This window comes from Pezoporus flaviventris, unplaced genomic scaffold (assembly GCF_033815535.1).
Source record: "Pezoporus flaviventris isolate CSIRO_AGI_PZ_B2104156 unplaced genomic scaffold, CSIRO_AGI_Pfla_v1 ptg000154l, whole genome shotgun sequence".
In the NCBI taxonomy this organism is placed as follows: domain Eukaryota; kingdom Metazoa; phylum Chordata; class Aves; order Psittaciformes; family Psittacidae; genus Pezoporus; species Pezoporus flaviventris.
Window position 1 is genome coordinate 1,734,603 of NW_026892702.1, and position 17,739 is coordinate 1,752,341.

The following is a 17,739-nucleotide window of genomic DNA, read 5'->3' on the forward strand; positions in this document are numbered from 1 at the left end:
GTGCGCCCCCCAGCGGCACGGCTGTCCCCCCGCTCACTGCCCGCCCTGCGCCGCGAACTCTCGCGAGATCTACGAGACTATATCTAGTGTCCGCTGAGGGGGAACGCTCCTTCCGCCCCCTCGCCCGACAGCGCAGGCGGTCGTGTGTCTGCATCCGCCTCCATCCGCCTCCATCCGCCGCCATGCCGCCCAAGTTCGACCCCAACGAGATCAAAGTCGGTACGTCCCGGTTGGCGGAGCGGTGGATGGGGTGCGGAGCGGGCAGTGAGGGCGGGCCGGGCCCGGCGGAGCGGTGGATGGGGTGTGGAGCGGGCAGTGAGGGCGGGCCCGGCCCGGCGGAGCGGGGCTGACGCGCGCTGTGTCCCCGCAGTGTACCTGCGCTGCACCGGCGGGGAGGTCGGCGCCACGTCCGCTCTGGCCCCCAAGATCGGACCCCTCGGCTTGGTACGTTCCGCGGCACCGGGCGGGGAGGCCTCACGGGGATGGCCTATGGGGGTTCCGCACCCTCCGTTCCAGTCCTGGCCGCGGTTTTAACGCGTGTTCAATTTTCAGTCCCCCAAGAAGGTCGGGGATGACATCGCCAAGGCCACGGGAGACTGGAAGGGGCTGCGGATCACGGTGAAGCTGACCATCCAGAACAGGCAAGCCCAGGTACTGAACGCCGCAAGGGATGGCGCCGTGGGCAAGCGCGAGGCTCAGCCCTGTGCTGCTTGCAACAACCACGAGCATCAGTCCCGGCAGGGTCCACTCAGCCCTTCATCCTTCCGAGGTGGATAAAGTGAGTGCCACACAGCACAGTGTGGGGGTCTGCTGGAGAGACCTGAAAACGTGCAGGGAGCACTCTGAGTGCTGCTGGTTCAGAGCCCGCAGCAGTTGTGTGTGCATGAACCTGGGGCTGCGAGGCTGAGGCCCCTGGCCTGCAATAGATAAGAGAAGATGTGCTCATGGAATGCTGTGGGTTGGAAGGGAGGTTTAGGATCTGTGCCGGCACCTCAGCACCCTCACAGGGAAGAGCTTCTGCCTAAGAGCTCATCTCAGTCTCCCCTCGGGCAGGTTAAAGCCATTCCCCTTGGCCTGTCCCTGCAGGCCCTTGTCCAAAGCCCTTCTTCAGGTTTCCTGTAGCCCCTGTAGGTACTGGGAGCTGCTCTGAGGCCTCCCCTTAAGGAACCTTCTCCATGTGCCAAAGTTGATCTTTTGTCCTGTTCCATGTAAATTGTTTGTACAGAACATCTGAGCAGGAAAAAGCTGTTTGAACCAACACAAATTACTGCAAACCTCCTTCACATAACCCTGTAGCCACCTGCCACTATACCTGTCCTGCATTCCGTGGCTGGTATATTCCAGTGGTGAGCTGAGAGGAAACCCAGTCTAGGAAGCAGCCCTCTCCTGGCTGTGGGGAGGCCTGTGCCGAAAGCCTGGGAACATGCTTCTGCATCCCAATAGTCTGTCCTGGAGAGCCAGCCAGAGCCACACTGCTCTGGCAAGGGGCTTCCCGGGCGCTTGGTCCAGTATCTCTCTTAGCTCCCTGCTGCTGCTTACAGGGGGGGAAGAATTAATCTCTCTTTGTTTAGATAGAGGTTGTTCCTTCTGCCTCTGCTCTGATTATCAAAGCTCTGAAGGAGCCTCCTCGTGACAGGAAGAAGCAGAAAAACAGTAAGTGTTCATTTTTGCCTTAGTTCTGTGTGGTTTGGGGGAGGGAGAGGAACAGGTTCCCACCTCTTAGATCATCCGGTATAAACTGACAAGCAGTGAGCGGCTGTGTCTGGGGCAGCCCTGAGTGCAGACACAAGCAGGATTTGGGTTCTTGATGATGGGTTAGAGCAGCCACTGCCACTGTTCTGTCCTGCAGCACTGGGCACTGCAGCCTGGAGGTGAGCTGGTGGAAAACGACTCATGACATGGAGTCACTCTTGGAATCCCAGATTGCTTTGTGTTGGAAGGGACCTCAAAGCTCTTCCAGGCATGGGAAAGACTTAGAGGGTCTCCGCGGAGCCTTCTCTTCCCCAGCTGAAGCAGCCCAGCTCTCAGCTTGCCTTCTCACGGGTGTCTTTGTGCCCAAGCCTGGGAGCAGACGTGCTGAGGTGTAAAGTGGCTCCCATTGCTGAGGCTGGAGGGAGCTGCAGTGTCAGTGCTTACGTGACCCTTCCTCCCCAGTCAAGCACAGCGGCAGCGTCAGCTTTGACGAGATCGTGGCCATCGCGCGGCAGATGCGGCACCGGTCCCTGGCCCGTGAGCTCTCAGGTACGTGCTGTGGTGGGATGCACGGTCCTGCTCTGCTCCCCAGAGAGCCTGCTCCCATTGCCGGGTGAGCCCTGCGCTGTGGTGTGGGAACAGCTCCCATGGGATGGCGGGCCTGGCCTTCCTCCTGGTGGAGGTTGTACAGGATGGTGATGGTGCTTTCTGGTGTGCTCCTTGTGAAACTGGTGCACCAGACCCAGTGTAGGCGACTTGCTGTCCCCGGTGAGCCCTGCAACACCCCCAGGAGGGTAGGTGGGATGGTGAAGAGTGAAGTTCCCCAGTTGCTTTTCACAGCTTTCCCTGTGGTAGAGCACTGATGAGCTGCCTCTTCCCCCTGCAGGGACAATCAAGGAGATCCTTGGGACTGCCCAATCAGTGGGCTGCAGCATTGATGGTCGGCACCCACATGACATCATTGATGACATCAATAGTGGTGCAATTGAGTGCCCAGCTGTAAGTACCCACCACTGAAACATGCTGTACTGTTCCAAGTACTGTAAGACTTACACTAATGAGCTGTGCTTGCTTCTTCCAACAGAGCTAGGGCTGGAGAAATGAAGTTGCTGTATAAAGGCTCCTGAGGTTTTTTGTAGCACTTTAAGTACTTAATAAAAGACCCAGTTGTCTGCAGGCAGTGCTGCTGTCTTGTCGTCTGTCATGGGAGCAATGGATCCCGGCTGAGGACCACCTGCCCTCTCTCTTGCCCATGGTGCTGGTTCTTAATGCACATCAGAGACAGATGATCATTTCCGATCTGCTTCCCTGAAGCCCTCTGCTTCAGGCAGCACTGAGCTGGGAGCAGTTCCCTCAAGCCAGCTCTCCAGTCAGGAGCAAATCGTGCTCACTGACTTGGAGCCTGTGTAAAGCTTCCTGTGTGCTCGCTGAACACACCTTGGGGCAGGAAGTGGTGTCTGCTGTTAGGGCAAGGGCTGTGGTAATGGGTCCAGCTTCCCTTGAGCCCCCACAGCATGCCACAACCAAGCATGGGGAGCTTCACAGAATCCCAGACCGGTTTGGGTTGGAAAGGACCTTAAGGCTGATGCAGCTCCAACCCCTGCCACAGGCAGGGACCCCTTCCACTAGAGCAGCTTGCTCCAAGCCCCTGTGTCCAACCTGGCCTTGAACACTGCCAGGGATGGGGCAGCCACAGCTTCTCTGGGCACCCTGTGCCAGCGCCTCAGCACCCTCCCAGGGAAGAGCTTCTGCCTAAGAGCTCATCTCAGTCTCCCCTCGGGCAGGTTAAAGCCATTCCCCTTGGCCTGTCCCTGCAGACCCTTGTCCAAAGCCCCTTTCCAGGTTTCCTATAGCCCCTTTAGGCACTGGAGCTGCTCTAAGGTTCTCCTCTCCAGGCTCCAGGAACAGCATTGCCAGGGATTACAGGACCTGTGGAGGACAGACAGGGTTGTGTGCCATGGTTGCTCAGAGTTGTTAGGGTTGGAGGGGACCTCGAGATGAATCCTAGTCCTACCCTTGGTTAGCAGGAGGAACCTCTGGCCTGTGTGGCACTGTGGGTTGGGAAAGGAGAAGTCTCCCAGCCTGCCCCTGCAGGATTCAAACTGCCAGGTCAGCACTGGGGCCAGCCCAAAGAAACTGCAGCCTTCCTCTGTTCCACCATGGCCCTGCTGCCTGAAACTAAGGAAGTTTCAACTCCCATTTTGCCCTGAGCTGATGGGCAGAGGGAGCTGCCGGGATCCCTGGTGAGGGCTGGGCTGGCAGCTGTTCTTAAAGCAGAAGTGACCAAGCTCTGCCCCAGATGTCCCCAGGGGGATGGTGGTTCCTGCTCATCCTGAGGTTTTGCCCCATTCTGGACCTGTCTGTCCTGTGCAGCTGGGCTGGACCTTGGGCAGCTGTGTGTGCTGCTGCCTCCACCCCATGCCCCGAGCCTGGGCTGGGTCCTGTGGTGCTGCATCAGCTGCTGGAAGCAGAAACAGGAGAGTTTGAGGCTTTGCTCTTTCATTTGCCTTTCCTTCTGCTGTTCGTAGGGCTTTTTTTTTCTGAGGCAGCTGGGCAAGGAAGAGGAACCCTTGCCAGAATCCAAGCCAGTGGCCACCTTTGCTTGGACCTGGATACTCCCTGAGCAAGGGGCAGATACGGGTCCTCCTGCCCTGCAACCTGCCCCTTCCCCACCTCCCAAAACACAGGGAACTGCAGCACCCCTCTAGTTTAAATTAGCTCAGTGTTTGGTGCCCTTGGCGTTAGAAGCCCCCCACCTTAGTGTGAAGCCCAGACTCTTGGGAGCTCTTGGCTCAAGGGGTCCTGGGGCTGTCCTGGGTACCCGCCACCCATCCTGTGGGATTTCCCCACTTGGCAGTGCTGGAAGTAATTGGAAAAGGGATTTCTTTTGCTCAAGGGGAGTTCTCCTGGGGCAGGGCACATTGTCCTGCTGCTGTGCTCTGGTAGAAGGGATGTAGTGCTTGGAAGCAGGGCACACACCCCAAACCAGGTTTCTTAAAAAGGAGGCAGAGGATGGATAGTAATGACTTACATTAGCTTCACATTTAAAATCCATCTTCTTGATAACTCTGTCTGAGCTCCAAAGTCAGGAGGTTTTCCACCCTGGTGACCTGCATCATCCAGGAAATAGGGAAGGGGATGCTGAGAAGCTGCTCAGCACCCTTAAGAGTGGAGAACTTCTGACTAAGATCTCCCCGTTGTCCTGTCCCTACAGGCCCTTGTCCAAAGCCCCTCTCCAGGTTTCCTGCAGCCCCTTTAGGCACTGGAGCTGCCCTAAGGTCTCCCCTTCAAGAGCCTTCTCCAGGCTGACCCAGCTCTCTCACAGTCGGATCACTGCTCCCTCCTGAGGGTCTGCTCCATCACAGGGAGGGAAGACAGAAGCCAGGATTCAGCTTTGGATTCAGTGTTTGTCTTGTTTGGATGCTTCTGGCTCCGGGTTAAACCTTTCGTGTCACCCATGTTCCTCAGGCTACGGCTGTGCCATCCCACCACTGACGTGTCACTTTGGGGGTCGGACCCACGTCACCCGCCCATCGGTTTGCCCTCTGAATCCTGTGCCCGTGCTCCAGGTGTCCCTGCGGAGCAGGCCTGTGTCCGGCACGGGACGCACGTGCTCGGCTGCGGGCTCCTCGCGCGGGAAGCTCCGTGAGCCCCTTGGGGTTCAGTCTGGGTTCGCGCTTTGGGGGGCTCCGGGGCCCTTCGTCCGCCGGGACCGCCGCAGCAGGACCCGCCCGGCCCCGGGGCTCCGCGGTTGCCCCCGCGGGGCCCGGAGGAGGAGGAGGAGGAGCCTCAGCGGCCGCGCGGTGCCTCCCTTAAGCCCCGCCCCCTTCTCCCGCACTCTCCCGTCTTGGCGGCACAAAGCTTCCCGCGAACGTGACGTCACCGCCCGCACCTCCCTCTCCCGCCCGGAGCCCGCGCTCGGCGCGGCTGTTCCCTCCGGCCCTCCCCCCGCTCCCCTTCCCCACGTGATCCTGCGCCTCCCGCCGATTGGGCCACCCGGCGGCGTAGTAAGAGTGACGTTCCGCGCGGCGCGGGCCGCCATTGGCCGGGTTCGCGCTGGTGGGAGGTGGTGCGGTGCCCCGCCCCCCCCCGGGTGTGCGCGAGGCGGCGGCGCGTGGCAGCGGCTCGGAGGGGCGCGCGCGGGCCGGGCCCGGACCCGGACCCGCCATGACCGACTTCAAGCTGGGCATCGTGCGGCTGGGCCGGGTGGCCGGGAAGGTGCGGGGGGAGGGGGGGCGGGATCGGGATCGGGATCGGGGGTGGTGGGGGTTGGCCGGGGCCGCGGGAGGGCCGTGCCGTGCCGGGCCGTGCGGCCGCGCTGACGGCCGCGGTGCCGCTGTGTTTCAGACCAAGTACACGCTGATCGACGAGCAGGACATCCCGCTGGTGGAGAGCTTCTCCTTCGAGGTGAGGCCCCGCCACCCCCGTGCCCCCTCCCCTCGCCCCGCGGGACCCGCCGCTGCCTTCGCCCGCTTCTTCCCTCGCTCGCACCCCCCCCCGCCGTGTGCCCCGAACCCGCCGCCAGTCCCGCGCTGAGCCGAGGGGCCGGGCGGCGCTGCCCGATCTCCCGGTTCCCCTCGTGGGCCGCGCTTAAGGAGCTGCCGTGGGAGGGCCCGGCCCGGGGCGGGGGGGGGGGGCGGTGGGGAACGTTTGAGATGGATGCAGGACCGGTGGGAGCGTTTTCCAGCGGGAAAAGTTCCGTTTCCTGGTTTAAAAACAAGCGTTGGTTTAAAGCGGATCGTTCTGACGTAGTTTGAAACAAACTAACGCATCGGGTAGTTGAAAACAATTTCCATGTGAGTATTTATGGTCATTATTTTACAGCCTTAAATTTACCGTGTAGGTTTTTTTCTTTCCTCTTCCCGTGTGTCCGCTGTGAGAACAGCTCATTTGTCTGCCCGTGTCGGGGCTGGCGGCCTTTAAACTGCTCACCCCACACCCAGCCCTGATGAGTAAATGTGCTCCGAGTTAACGTGCTGCATCCCGGGGAAGCCGTTGTCTCTGGCACCCGCTGCAGGTGGATCCTGCGAGGCTCTGGGGGGAAGGACCGCAGGGGGGTTGGAGGAGGGACCGTGAGTGCTTCGGGGCTCATAGGAGGAGCTGCCAGAAAGCTCCACATCCGCTCGTTCCTCCATGGTGGTTGCTCCCCATAAGCATGTCCTAGCGCTGCAAGCACCTGGAATCTGCCTGGTCCTTAGTACAGCTCTCGAGCATCGGGGTTGGGGAGGGAAAAGGGCAGGACCATTCCTCCCACTGGTAACCTCTCGTTAGGTTGGTGTAAAGCAGCACCAAAGATGAAGCCTCAGTGCCATGATGACACTGGAGTTTATACCTGAGTGGAGATGGAGCCTCCAGGCTTCCAGCCAGGTTGGGGCTGTCCTTTGTCCAGTGGGGCACATCCATGCTCAGCTCCTTTGTCCAGTGGGACGCATCCAGTCTCAGCCTCCTTTTCCCCTTTCCTAACCCCCAGTAGCAGAGCCAGTGGTTTCCCTGTGGAGGTTTGAAACCACTCAAATTCCGCTGAGGCTGAACAGCGGAAACAAGTGCACAATGGTGGGTCCTTCCCCTCTGCCAGGGGCGTGTGTGTGCTCTGCTGTGTGGTGGTGGATGTGCTCACAGCCTTTCCTTCTTCCCTAGGCTCGGATGGAGGTCGATGCTGATGGAAATGGTGCTAAAATCTTTGCTTATGCCTTCGACAAGAACCGCGGGAGAGGATCTGGCCGCCTCCTGCACGAGCTGCTCTGGTAGGTGTGCTAGGAGAGCTGAAGGCTTTGAGGGTCACAGAGGTGGAGTTTGCTGCCATCACCTTGTGTGGTGTTCATCCCACAGCCTGTAGTATGTGAAGTCTTTGCAGGAGGCTTACAGCTCCGCTCGGCTGCAAGCCCAGCACAGGGGATGCCCAAAGGTGTTGCTGGGGCTTGGTTTTGCACTGAGCCCTCAATCAGCGGAGCCTCTAAAAATGCTGTATACAAGGGAAAGAGAGGTGGGTACTATTCCAGCAGATGCTGTTTAGATGTGAGAAATGCTGATGCAGCTTTGGTTGGAGGTGGGGAGCAGGGGTCTGGCTCCATTTAATAGGTGAAGACAAACCTTTGAAGTTCGGTTTGCTGGTTCTTTTTTCACCCTGTGATAACCAGGTACTTGTTACTGGCACCAGTGCAAATGGGCAGGGCACTGGAGAGAGACAGAGCTAATGATAACTGAAAACTTTGGGTGTTTTGTCTGGCCTCTTGGAAAGCTGCCTGTAGGGGAGCAGATTCATATTGCCCAGAGAGGTGGTGGATGCCTCATCCTTGGAGACATCCAAGGCCAGGCTGGATGTGGTTCTGGGCAACCTGATCTAGGTGAGGATGTCCATGCTCATTGCAGGGGGTTGGAGCTGGGTGAGCTTTAAGGTCCCTTCCAACCCAAACCATTCTATGATCCTGTATCAGCTGCAGTGTCTTATTGTCCCTGTTCTAAGAGTCATTTCTGGACACCATTTGTAGCTGCCTGTTAGGTTTCAGAGGCCAACTTGCTTGTGAGAGATGAGCTTATGCAGTGAGCTGAGGTGCTGCTCTCTGTAGGTGTGTTCCTGGGCTTCTAGAACTCTGCTGAAGAGCAGTTACTGCTTCTGAAAGCCTTTCTGAGAAGTTCAGCATGTTTCCTGTTCAGTTCCATAAGCCATCCTTAGGAGTCGCAGTGCCCAAGGTACTGCTGTGCTGTTAGTGTTGCAGGTTACTTTTCATTCCCAGTCTGGCCTCTACCAGAGGAAGGAGCCAGGAAGAGCAGCAGAGGCTATTAGTATTATTTGCAATCAGCTCATTAAATATGGATTTTAACCTGCATCTGTTAATGTTTAATCCTGTTGCACATATAACTTTGGTGAAAATGATTATGAGGTTGGCTGCAGTGTGTGGGGTAAGTCATTGTCAGCTCCTAACTGTGAACCTCAGACAGTAGTAATTGTAAGTGCACTGAACAGCACCTTCACAGCATTCCAGCTGGCTGGTGCAGGTGAGGGCAGCCCAGCTCTGTGCTCATTACCATCATTGCCTCTTCTGGTTTGTTTCAGTTAAATTAGGGAATAACCCTGGGGTGTTGTTAGGTAATTCAGACTGTGTCACCCTGCGTGCCTGGTGCACAGACCAGAACTCTGTTGGAGAGGCAGAACTTGTCCTTTGCGAGAAGGGTGGTGCTGAAGGTTTTGGAGCTTTGGAAGACGAGAGATGGGCAGCGCTGGTCATTGCTGTTTGCAGAGCTAGCCTTGCTTCTTGGGGAAATGAAAAGCAAAGAACTTGAATTACTGCAGGTGTAGGAGTGTGATTTACCTGTTCTGCCCCACAGGTACCCCAAAAAATCAGCTCACTGAAAACTCTCACCCAACTGCGTGCTTCTGGTTTAAGGTAAAGGGCACAGGCACATGTTGGATGCTGTGGCAAAGCAGGTTTAGAAGCATGTATTTCTAATTTGGTTAAGCAGGTCTCTGCTTACGTAGAGAGCAGGGAGCTTGTAGCCACCACAGGGACCTTCTCCCACTCCTGCCCCGAAGTCCTCCCTGCTGCTGACTCTGCTGGGAGTGAACTGCGGCACTAAATGGGCGCCAAGATCTGAAAAACACCCACATGTGCTGCAGTCCTCCTTCAGGAAGAACTTCTGCAGCCTCCCTGGTGCTCGCTGTGTCTCAGGCTGGGCTGTCAGCAACTCCAGAGCAGGGTTTGAACGTCTCTGGGTAGGGACCTGCAAGTAAGTCTGTCATCTTCTCACCCTGTTCCCTGTATAGAAAGCCCAGCTTGCTGTATTTTGGCTGGGTGCAGTGATGTTCCCTGGGGAACAGCAGCATCAGATTAGTCATAAGTATCAGTAACTGCCTGCTCAAAAAGACAGTGAAGACCTGATTTCTTTTTAAGGGCACTTACCATCACACTGTGTTAGCCTACTCAGTGCTGGTTCCTGACTTGAATCGGTGCTGTTTGTACTTGGCACTTCCATCACTGGCCTCAGTTCCTAAGTTAGCTGCTGAAATACCAAAAGAACAGGATCCAGTTAATCCCCTGCATTTCTGGTTGAAGTTTTGGTTTAAGTGTTTTGCCTGGCATCTTGTAGGAACTCGGTGTGCTGAGGGATGTAGACGCTTTGGCTCTGCTGAAGAGTTAGCTGTGTTACTGAGCCTGTTTCTTTTCTGTCCCCTTCTGCAAGAAACAAGGGGAGGTGTTCCATGAGCCAGATGCTCCCTGCACACTTACCTTGTCACTTGAGGTAATAGAGGAACTGAGAGCAATGTGAACAAATGGGGTTTGTACAACGGGAGGAAGATGGGCTCACTGGGGCAGTATTTGCTTAGGGGGTTGTGGGTGCAGATCCAGGCTCAGCAGGAGCAGTGGTAGGTCTGTGCCACTCTGCTGCCATTTCCTGGTGTTATGAGCCAGTCTCTTGTAATCCTCTCTCCTCCAACTCCAACCTTTATTAAACTGGCATTATCTAATCTATTCAACAACATTTCTTTGCTTGGTCTTAGCCTCCCTTCCCCCCCCGCCCAGGGTTTGCTCTTGCTCTGGACTCCCTCCTCCTATCTCTCTTGTTGGCACTTGTCCTGGTCTCAGTTGCAGGACCTTAACTCCTCCCCTGGCTCTGTGTCTGACCGATGCTCACCTTCATCTGTTCAGGTCCATGTACCTCCTGGGTTCCCACTTGTAGCCCTCAGGACTCCTGATGTCCTTTGCCAGAACCTTTGGGAGCCTTCAGGAGCACAGAAGTAGCTTTTCCTCCTCTAGGGCATTTCAGCAGGCTCCTTTCCATAGCTGTTTGCTGTTGTTGGGGTTTCATCCCCTCTGCATGTTCTCCTGCAGGGCTGTGTGCTGTGTGTAGGCTCTCTCAGGGAATCTTACTCACTAAATTCTAGGAAGTTTGGTGTATGTGTGAATTGCAAGTGGTTTTCTTTCCCCCAAAGTATAGAATTTAAACATACCTGGGTGGATTTTGACAAAACAAAGACAACATTTTTCATTATCAGTCTCATTGAAATGAATTTCCCTGTTCTGCTGGATAAAGCTTTGTAAAGGGGGGAAAAAGTGGGATTTTTTAACTGGGCAAATGTTCCCTCTTCACAATTGGATCCCTGTTTGAACTGAAGTGTTCAGTGGACACTGAGCAGGAAGCAGAGGAAGCAGCATCCAGACTAGACTCAGGTGAAGTTGCAAGTAGCCGTTGGAAGTGGCTCCTAGAAGGAAATGTTGAGTAACCCTCAGGCAGATGCTGACAGCTTTCCATGCTTTAATGCTGTCAGGCTGTTCCCTCTGTGCATGGAATCCATCATGGCACAGCAGGCATTCCAAGACACAACTGCTGCCCAAGCCTTGCATTTCAGGTGGGATGGGGATTCCTGCAAGAAGTGATACGGAAACTTGTCCAGGCACAAGGGTGCTTGACAGTGAACTTGATACCTCCTGAAAGGGGAGCTGAAAGGAAGGTGGAATGGGAAATGCAAACTGTTAAAGGCAATAGGGAAGAATTGCAGCAAGACTTAATGAGCAGCTATCCCCTGGTTTGGCTTTTAGCACATTTCAGATGCCTCTTGGTCAGCTGTGGAATCATTGCAGACTTTCTGTGTGTTACACTCAGAGTCTAAAAGGCATTTGCATACTTGGTGAAACCTCTGTTCTGTTGCTTGTTAAGAGACATTTCGTCATAAATAACAAACCGAGTTCACACCAGTGCCACACTTGCATTAATCTGTCTGATAGGATTTCTTATTAAAGCAATAAAACACTATTGGCACCTTTCAGCTCTGCTCTGGGGAACACAGCAATTGCAGAGATGCTCTTGCGGTATCTGGAGTAGTCGTGCCTGGAACTTTCTTTGCAATATGCTTACAATTGTACTGTACCACGCCTGTCTTTTGATTCAACTCATTTATAATGGAAATAACCTCCTGGACCGAGTCTCTTTCTTCTGGGGGCTGGTATATCTGATGTCTCTTAGTAACTCAAGCTTTACTGAGCCTGTTCTGGGGACAGCAGGCTAAAATGCAGCATGTCCTCCAGAATCAGTGTGATTCTTTGCTTTTTAGCTATAGAGTCTGTTCATTGCTGAGCTCCATGTTGGTTTTGTGTCCGGCAGGGAGAGACACCGGGGAGGGATTGCTCCTGGCTTTCAGGTTGTACATCTGAACTCGGTGACGGTGGACAACCGCCTCGACAATCTGCGCCTGGTTCCTTGGGGGTGGAAACCCAAAGCTGAGGACATCTCTAGTAAACAAAGGTATGTCAGTGGCTGGCAGGGGGCTGCCATCAGGAAGCTTGAAAATACCTGAAATTGTCTCCTTCCTTTAGTGATTTTCATCTGGCAGAGCCTTTTGTATTTGACCTTGGGCTGCTTACACATCACTGCACATCTGTGCTTCCTCACTTGGAGACCAGAGTTAATGCTCAGTGTTCCTGCTGGCTGTGAGTGGACCAGCTCACCCCATGCTGTTACTGTGCAGAGGTTCTGCCGTGCCAGAGGTTGTCATCACAGTGAAACAGGCACCCTGTGTTCCCTTCCACTCCAGTGGTGGCATTGGGCATGCTGAATTAAGTCTGCAGGTTTTACTGGCTTATGGCTCCCAGGCATTGAAATTCTAACACAGCCTGTAGAAGCCAGCAGCTGCTTGCACTTGTAATGGTGTATCTGAGTCGAAACCCAAATAAGTTCCTGGGATCAGCTCCCATCACCTTTCACTAGTAGGTGGTGGGAACATCCTACATGCCATATTGCACTAATGTGACTCAAAGCACATCAGACTCTTCATGTCAGGATGGGTTTGGCTAATCCAGGATGCAACACTGGCCTGTTCATTTTTGATGGGAGACCCAAAACTTACCATCTTACTAGGCATTTGAAACACTTGCAGTACCCATCAAATAGGGATGTTCGGAGCTTATTAAGCTAGGTCTGAGAAGTGATAGTGAATGGCAGTGATACTACAGTGATGCTCCCTAGGAGTTTAAGAACAAAGAACAGACCTCAAGCCATTTACAAAGAAACAATTCTGCTCCATTGTAAATGTTTCTTGATAAATATTTTTTAACTTATTTTGCATTTAAACTAAAATAACCCTGAAAATATCCAGTATATGAGGAGTGTGTGTAGGCTGAGGCTCAACAGGCTCAATCCAGTGTTAACCCTACTTAGTTAATTTGGAATAAATGTCTGTATGCTTATCACGAATTTATGGGCCTTATTTGTGCTTGTTTTATTTCCAGGGAGCAAAGTCTGTACTGGCTGGCAATCCAGCAGCTTCCCACAGATCCTATAGAAGAGCAGTTCCCTGTACTGAATGTGACGCGATACTACAACGCTAACGGGGATGTGGTGGAGGAGGAAGAGAACTCGTGCACATACTATGAATGTCACTACCCCCCATGCACAATGATTGAAAAGCAGGTATGTGAGGACTCAGGCTGCTCTGTGTGTGTGTGTGTCCAGGGATGTGTTCCTTGCAATGTAAAGCTTTACACAGTTGCTAAAAGTGAGAATCCTTTTTAGTCAGGTTTTCTTTGGCATGAATCTTGAGGCCCTGTGGTTATCTTCTGTTTGAGAGGAGGTAGTTCTGAATCTGAACAGCAAATGACTTGGTGGTTTGCTGGGAGGAGCCTGATTGTTGCAGAGTGCACAGAAGGACAGGTGGAAGCGTTCCTCTAGGGACACAGAGCTGGGATGAGCAGGCAGCTGGGTAAGACAGGAAGAAGCATTGTAAGAAGGTTTGGGCGGTAGTGGAATCAAAAATAAACTGCTTCACCTTTCATGAGGAGAGGGTGAATTGAGTGGCCTTTATTCAGTGGGGAACTGGGAAGAAAGGCAGCGCTAGTTCTTCACTGTGGGTGGATGAAGTGGAGCAGCATACATAGAGAATGGCAGAGAACAAAATGTACAAGGGCTGTGCCTCTTTGTCAGACACATGTCCTTATCGATGAATATGCAGGGCTCTTCTGAGATAACAAAAGCTGAGTAGGCTAAAACCATTGTGTTCCACTTCTTTCTTTGGGGAAGAGAATGTTTGCAAAGATGGTCTTAAATGCCCTCTGTTTGACGAAGAGGGAGCTTTACCTTTGATTGGGGTCTGAATACAGGTTTCCTGAGGAGCTGTATGGCAACAGCTGAGCTTGTGCAGCTATCCTGATCATTTCTGAGTTTAAGATGTTTGTGGCTGAAAACAGAACTTAAGCGCTCCAGTATCTTGTCTGTCTGCTAAGCCCACCCTGCAGAAGGAACTGCAAAATGCAACAGATGCAATCCCTTCAGAACTTTCTGACTCTCGTGGTGGGATGTTCATGTTTGTGATGGGTGCAAAAGACCTCATCATAACCCTGCTTGGGGAACGGTGTTGGGGTGCTTGGAGCAGGCTCACTGACGCCGTCTTGTGTTCTTCCCAGCTACGTGAATTCAACATCTGTGGCCGCTGCCAGGTGGCGAGGTACTGTGGGTCCCAGTGCCAGCAGAAGGACTGGCCTGCTCACAAGAAGCACTGTCGGGAGAAGAAACGGACCTTCCAGCAGGAGCTGGGACCGGAGCGGTGACCGGGCGGCGCAGGCCTCTTAGCAGCAGGATTCCTTCTCAAAGGCATTGGACTCTTGCTTTTGCACAGTAACAGACTGCTTATTGAAGCCAGAGGCACTGAAGAAGAAAAAACCCTGTGATGCTTGAGCAGAACGGCTGACTGGACTGAGCCAGCTCTGACTGGTGCTGTGGGAAGGGGTTGGGACGACCCTTTCCAGTATTATATTCTCAAGCAAAAAGACTACTGTGGAGGCTCCAGGCAGGAAGCTTCTCATTATTTATATGTTAATACGTTTGTAAACTCCTGTACAGTTTTTGTTAGGACCTCTTGCTAGGACTCAGTAACTGTAATGTCCCGAGAACACGGTGTTGGCCTCAAAGCTGAAAAAAAAAAGGCAAAAAAAAAAAGGCACGTAGCAAAAGCTTTCCCTCCCATGTGGCTGCAGTGGCTGCGGTGGTGCCGAGGCCCGAGGCTGGCCCCGGCCTCAGCAGTTGCTTTGGAGAACTCTGCATGGAAGTTATATTTAAGAATAAAAGGGGAGGGGGAGCAAACCAAGTAAAGGTTGGAATGAATCCGTGTCTGCTCTCTAGCTTTCTCCCATCCCCTTCCAGCTGCTTCCAGAGCACAGTTGTGCTTGGACGTGGGGAATACCCACTCAGTCTGGGGTCTGGGGGCATGGGCAGGCTCCAGCATTCCTGCTTTAGGAGAAGGGCTGCTGGACAGTGTGCTTTAAGCAACTGGTGTTTGGGAAGTGGAACGAGCTTTCTTGTTGGGAATCCTTTGTACATAAAGTGGTGGTAGGGAAGCTCGGGTAGTCAGCTCTGTGGGGATGTGGCTGCCCTCATGGCTTCCCTATAAGCACAGTGAGTGCTGCAGTGATGTGCAGATGTGTTTGAGTGATTGAATGTTTGGCAAATTGAGTTAGTTAGTTTTTAAAGAGATGCCATCAATCCAAGAATCATTTTTTGATATTTTTCTGATGCAGGAAGGAGTCAAAATAGGAAGGAAGGAGGCCTTGGCTTGCAGGGAATGTGCCTGAGTTTTGTTTTGGACATCTTGTCTTCATAATCTGATAGTTTTTTTCTTTTCCATTATTACTTTAGAAATACAAGGAATATCAACTGAGAGTCCTGAAGAAAATGGGTACTTTAGTGCCAGGTGTTAGTCTTGTTTCGCAGCAGAAGTTTGGGAGTTGCTGAATGCTTAATGCAGAGCCTTCCTCAGAGTGCTCAGTGAAAGAGGTGTTCAGTTCCTTTGTAAAAGCTCTTAGGAGTTTTGTTTTTTCCATCAGGCTTCACTTTGCCACTTGGTGTTGCAGCGTTGGCCCTGCCTGTGTGCAGTTCGTCGGAAAACGGAGCTGCTGTGGACTTCCAATGTTATATTCTAATATGTGCACAGGAAGTTCTTAATTTTAGGTTTTGGGTGGGTTTTTGTACTTTGGCTTTAAGCATCTTAGGAAATAACAAAAGTTCTGAAGCTTCCTGCTGGAAGGTCACTTCTTAGGCACTTTGTCAAGTGGCAGCTCTTGAGTCATGGTTATACTGTAACCTTTCTGTTCAGGCAGCCTAAAATGCCCTGAAGTGTGAAGATGTCAGCAGGAGCTCATCCCATTTTCCTGTAACGGGTTATTTTTTATGGAAACATTCAGTAATTTGCTCCAAATGAACTGAGGTTTTGATGAATATGAAATGGGACACAAATATTTTTTTGAGATAATCCACTGAAAAGGGCAGAAGTTTTTCCTTTTTCCCCTTTTAAAGGCTGCCATTTGTCCTGCCAGTTTTCCATTGCCAGAAATCAGGTTTAGCAAAGTGAAGTGCAGCCTTGGAGCATGGAAACACTTCTGCAGCGCTGAGCAGGGAAAATGTCTGCTCCTGATGTATGTGATGTTGCTGCAATAAGACATGAGGACAGGGAGAGGCTGCAGGTAACATCCTGCTGGGACAACAGGTAGATTCCTTTTGAGCAGCAAATGAAGGAAAGGTGAGACTAAAACTGCAAGACTGGGATGGTGGGAACCTCTGGCACTCCTGATCCCAGTGAGTGTGGGAGGGAAGGAAGGGGTGAAGCTGGAGGGGAGGGAAGCTGCCCACTAGCTTAGAGGTCTGTTAAACCATCAGCCAAATGAAAAGCTGCCCAGACATCCTGAAAGGGCTTGGTGATACCACAGGATCTGACCCCAGTGAGCAGCCTCTGGCTCCAGCCTGCCCTTGTGCCAGGGAGGGAAGTGGCTGCAGGGCTTTGAGTCCTGCACAGGTCCCTGCAGTAGGCATGTCTCTGCCTGCAGAACAGCTTTTCCTGCTTGGTGGGGGAAGCTGTGTGACTGATCCTGGCAGAAGATCTTTGTAACTTACAGAGACCTTTCCTTTCTGCAAGGTGTGTCAAAGAGGAACCAGTTACACATGAACATGGCAGCTCTGCTTCACACAGCCTGTCTGTGTTCTCAGAGGATGAGGCTCTCCTTTCCCCTCTTAAAGACACCAGGCTGAAATGGATATCCTCATATGGGCAAGCATTTCAAAAGCACAGGGTTAGAGCACATGGTCATTTATCTTGGAGCAGGCCTGGTAAATGAGCCCACTTTCAAGGACTTATCCTGAAGGAGATACTCTAAATCTTTTCCTGCAGGGAACAAAACCTGCATCTTTTACTCCTTGGTTCTCTGAAGCATGGAGTACGCTGCACACACCCCTGCTTCAGCTGGGGACCAAAACAAGGCTTAGTGGGTCAGGTTTCCTACCTAGGAACATGTGTTTGGAAGAGGAGCACCAGAGGAGTTCTAGGGAGAAATGTGGGCATGCCTGAGGGGCTGTGAAGGGTTGAGAATGAGAGCAGTGCATAAAGATCAGGGTCCTCTGCTCCCCCACAGCCTGTTGTACAGTTGTTTGCCTCCCAGCTGGAATCTCCAGCAAGCTGCTTGAGGATCTGTGGATTCATGTGCTTTTGGGAGATGGAATTTGGCCGTTCAAGGCAGTGCAGTCCTGTTGGCATGGCTTTACCACCAGCTGTCTTCCTGTGTCCTTGTGAACGCACGTGGTGTGTTGTGCAGCTGATGGGGATGGATGGGCCTGAGGGTGCCTGCTGGTGTGTCACACTGGTTGATCTTGAGTCACCAGGAGTGGGTGAACATCTGCCTGGTGTAAGGCAGTTCCAGGAGGACCCTGTGGGCTTCTAGACCCTTTGGGAGAGCCTGGAGAAAGATCTCAGCCACAGCTGCAAATTGTCAAATCCAGCTCATGTCAGGAGCCTGCAGCATCACTGATGCTGCTGTAACAGAAGGGTGCATGCACCGTGTAAATGCATCATGAAATGTTGACCCTTTCCCTCCAGGTACTCCTTCACATCAAAGCAGGGTGCTATCCCCAATCCCAAACATCCAAAAGTGATGATTAAAACTGATGAAATTCATGGCTGGCTTAAGTAACACAAAATCTGAAATATAATGTATTCCAGGGCTCAAGAACCTTTTGATATGAGCCTTTAATACACCCATGGGATTATACTTCAGTTTTCCTCTGTGGTGGTGATTT

At 52.9% G+C, this 17,739-nt stretch overlaps 2 protein-coding genes and 1 non-coding gene across 4 annotated transcripts in view; all 3 read left to right on the forward strand.

The window, feature by feature from the left end:
- The first annotated feature begins 116 nt into the window (after positions 1 to 116).
- RPL12 (ribosomal protein L12) overlaps positions 117 to 17,739 on the forward strand; it is a 136,450-nt gene continuing 118,827 nt past the window's right edge. Inside the window, exons 1-7 of one of the 2 annotated variants that reach the window (XM_061479760.1) lie at positions 117 to 219; positions 371 to 444; positions 553 to 651; positions 1,572 to 1,653; positions 2,155 to 2,241; positions 2,579 to 2,691; positions 2,777 to 2,868. In XM_061479760.1, coding sequence (XP_061335744.1) covers positions 183 to 219; positions 371 to 444; positions 553 to 651; positions 1,572 to 1,653; positions 2,155 to 2,241; positions 2,579 to 2,691; positions 2,777 to 2,782 — 498 coding nt within the window. In that variant the 5' untranslated portion in view covers positions 117 to 182 and the 3' untranslated portion in view covers positions 2,783 to 2,868. Of the gene's footprint in view, positions 220 to 370; positions 445 to 552; positions 652 to 1,571; positions 1,654 to 2,154; positions 2,242 to 2,578; positions 2,692 to 2,776; positions 2,869 to 17,739 lie in introns of those variants that run through there. The other variant, XM_061479761.1, reaches the window with a different exon arrangement.
- LOC133283204 (small nucleolar RNA SNORA65) lies at positions 1,300 to 1,427 on the forward strand. The gene has a single exon (XR_009747769.1). It is a non-coding gene; the product is annotated as a small nucleolar RNA SNORA65 (small nucleolar RNA).
- ZMYND19 (zinc finger MYND-type containing 19) lies at positions 5,776 to 14,781 on the forward strand. The gene is made up of 6 exons (XM_061479775.1): positions 5,776 to 5,910; positions 6,040 to 6,099; positions 7,330 to 7,436; positions 11,791 to 11,931; positions 12,915 to 13,095; positions 14,085 to 14,781. Exons 1-6 carry the CDS (start codon positions 5,860 to 5,862, stop codon positions 14,226 to 14,228), a joined length of 684 nt encoding a protein of 227 aa, XP_061335759.1. The 5' UTR covers positions 5,776 to 5,859; the 3' UTR covers positions 14,229 to 14,781.

Excerpts from the sequence above, each read along its gene's own strand:
- ZMYND19 (XM_061479775.1), top strand. The coding sequence starts at position 5,860 with ATGACCGACTTCAAGCTGGGCATCGTGCGGCTGGGCCGGGTGGCCGGG. Across the intron at positions 7,437-11,790 it reads CTCCTGCACGAGCTGCTCTG|GGAGAGACACCGGGGAGGGA; the intron begins GTAGGTGTGCTA and ends TGTGTCCGGCAG. Across the intron at positions 11,932-12,914 it reads GACATCTCTAGTAAACAAAG|GGAGCAAAGTCTGTACTGGC; the intron begins GTATGTCAGTGG and ends TTTTATTTCCAG.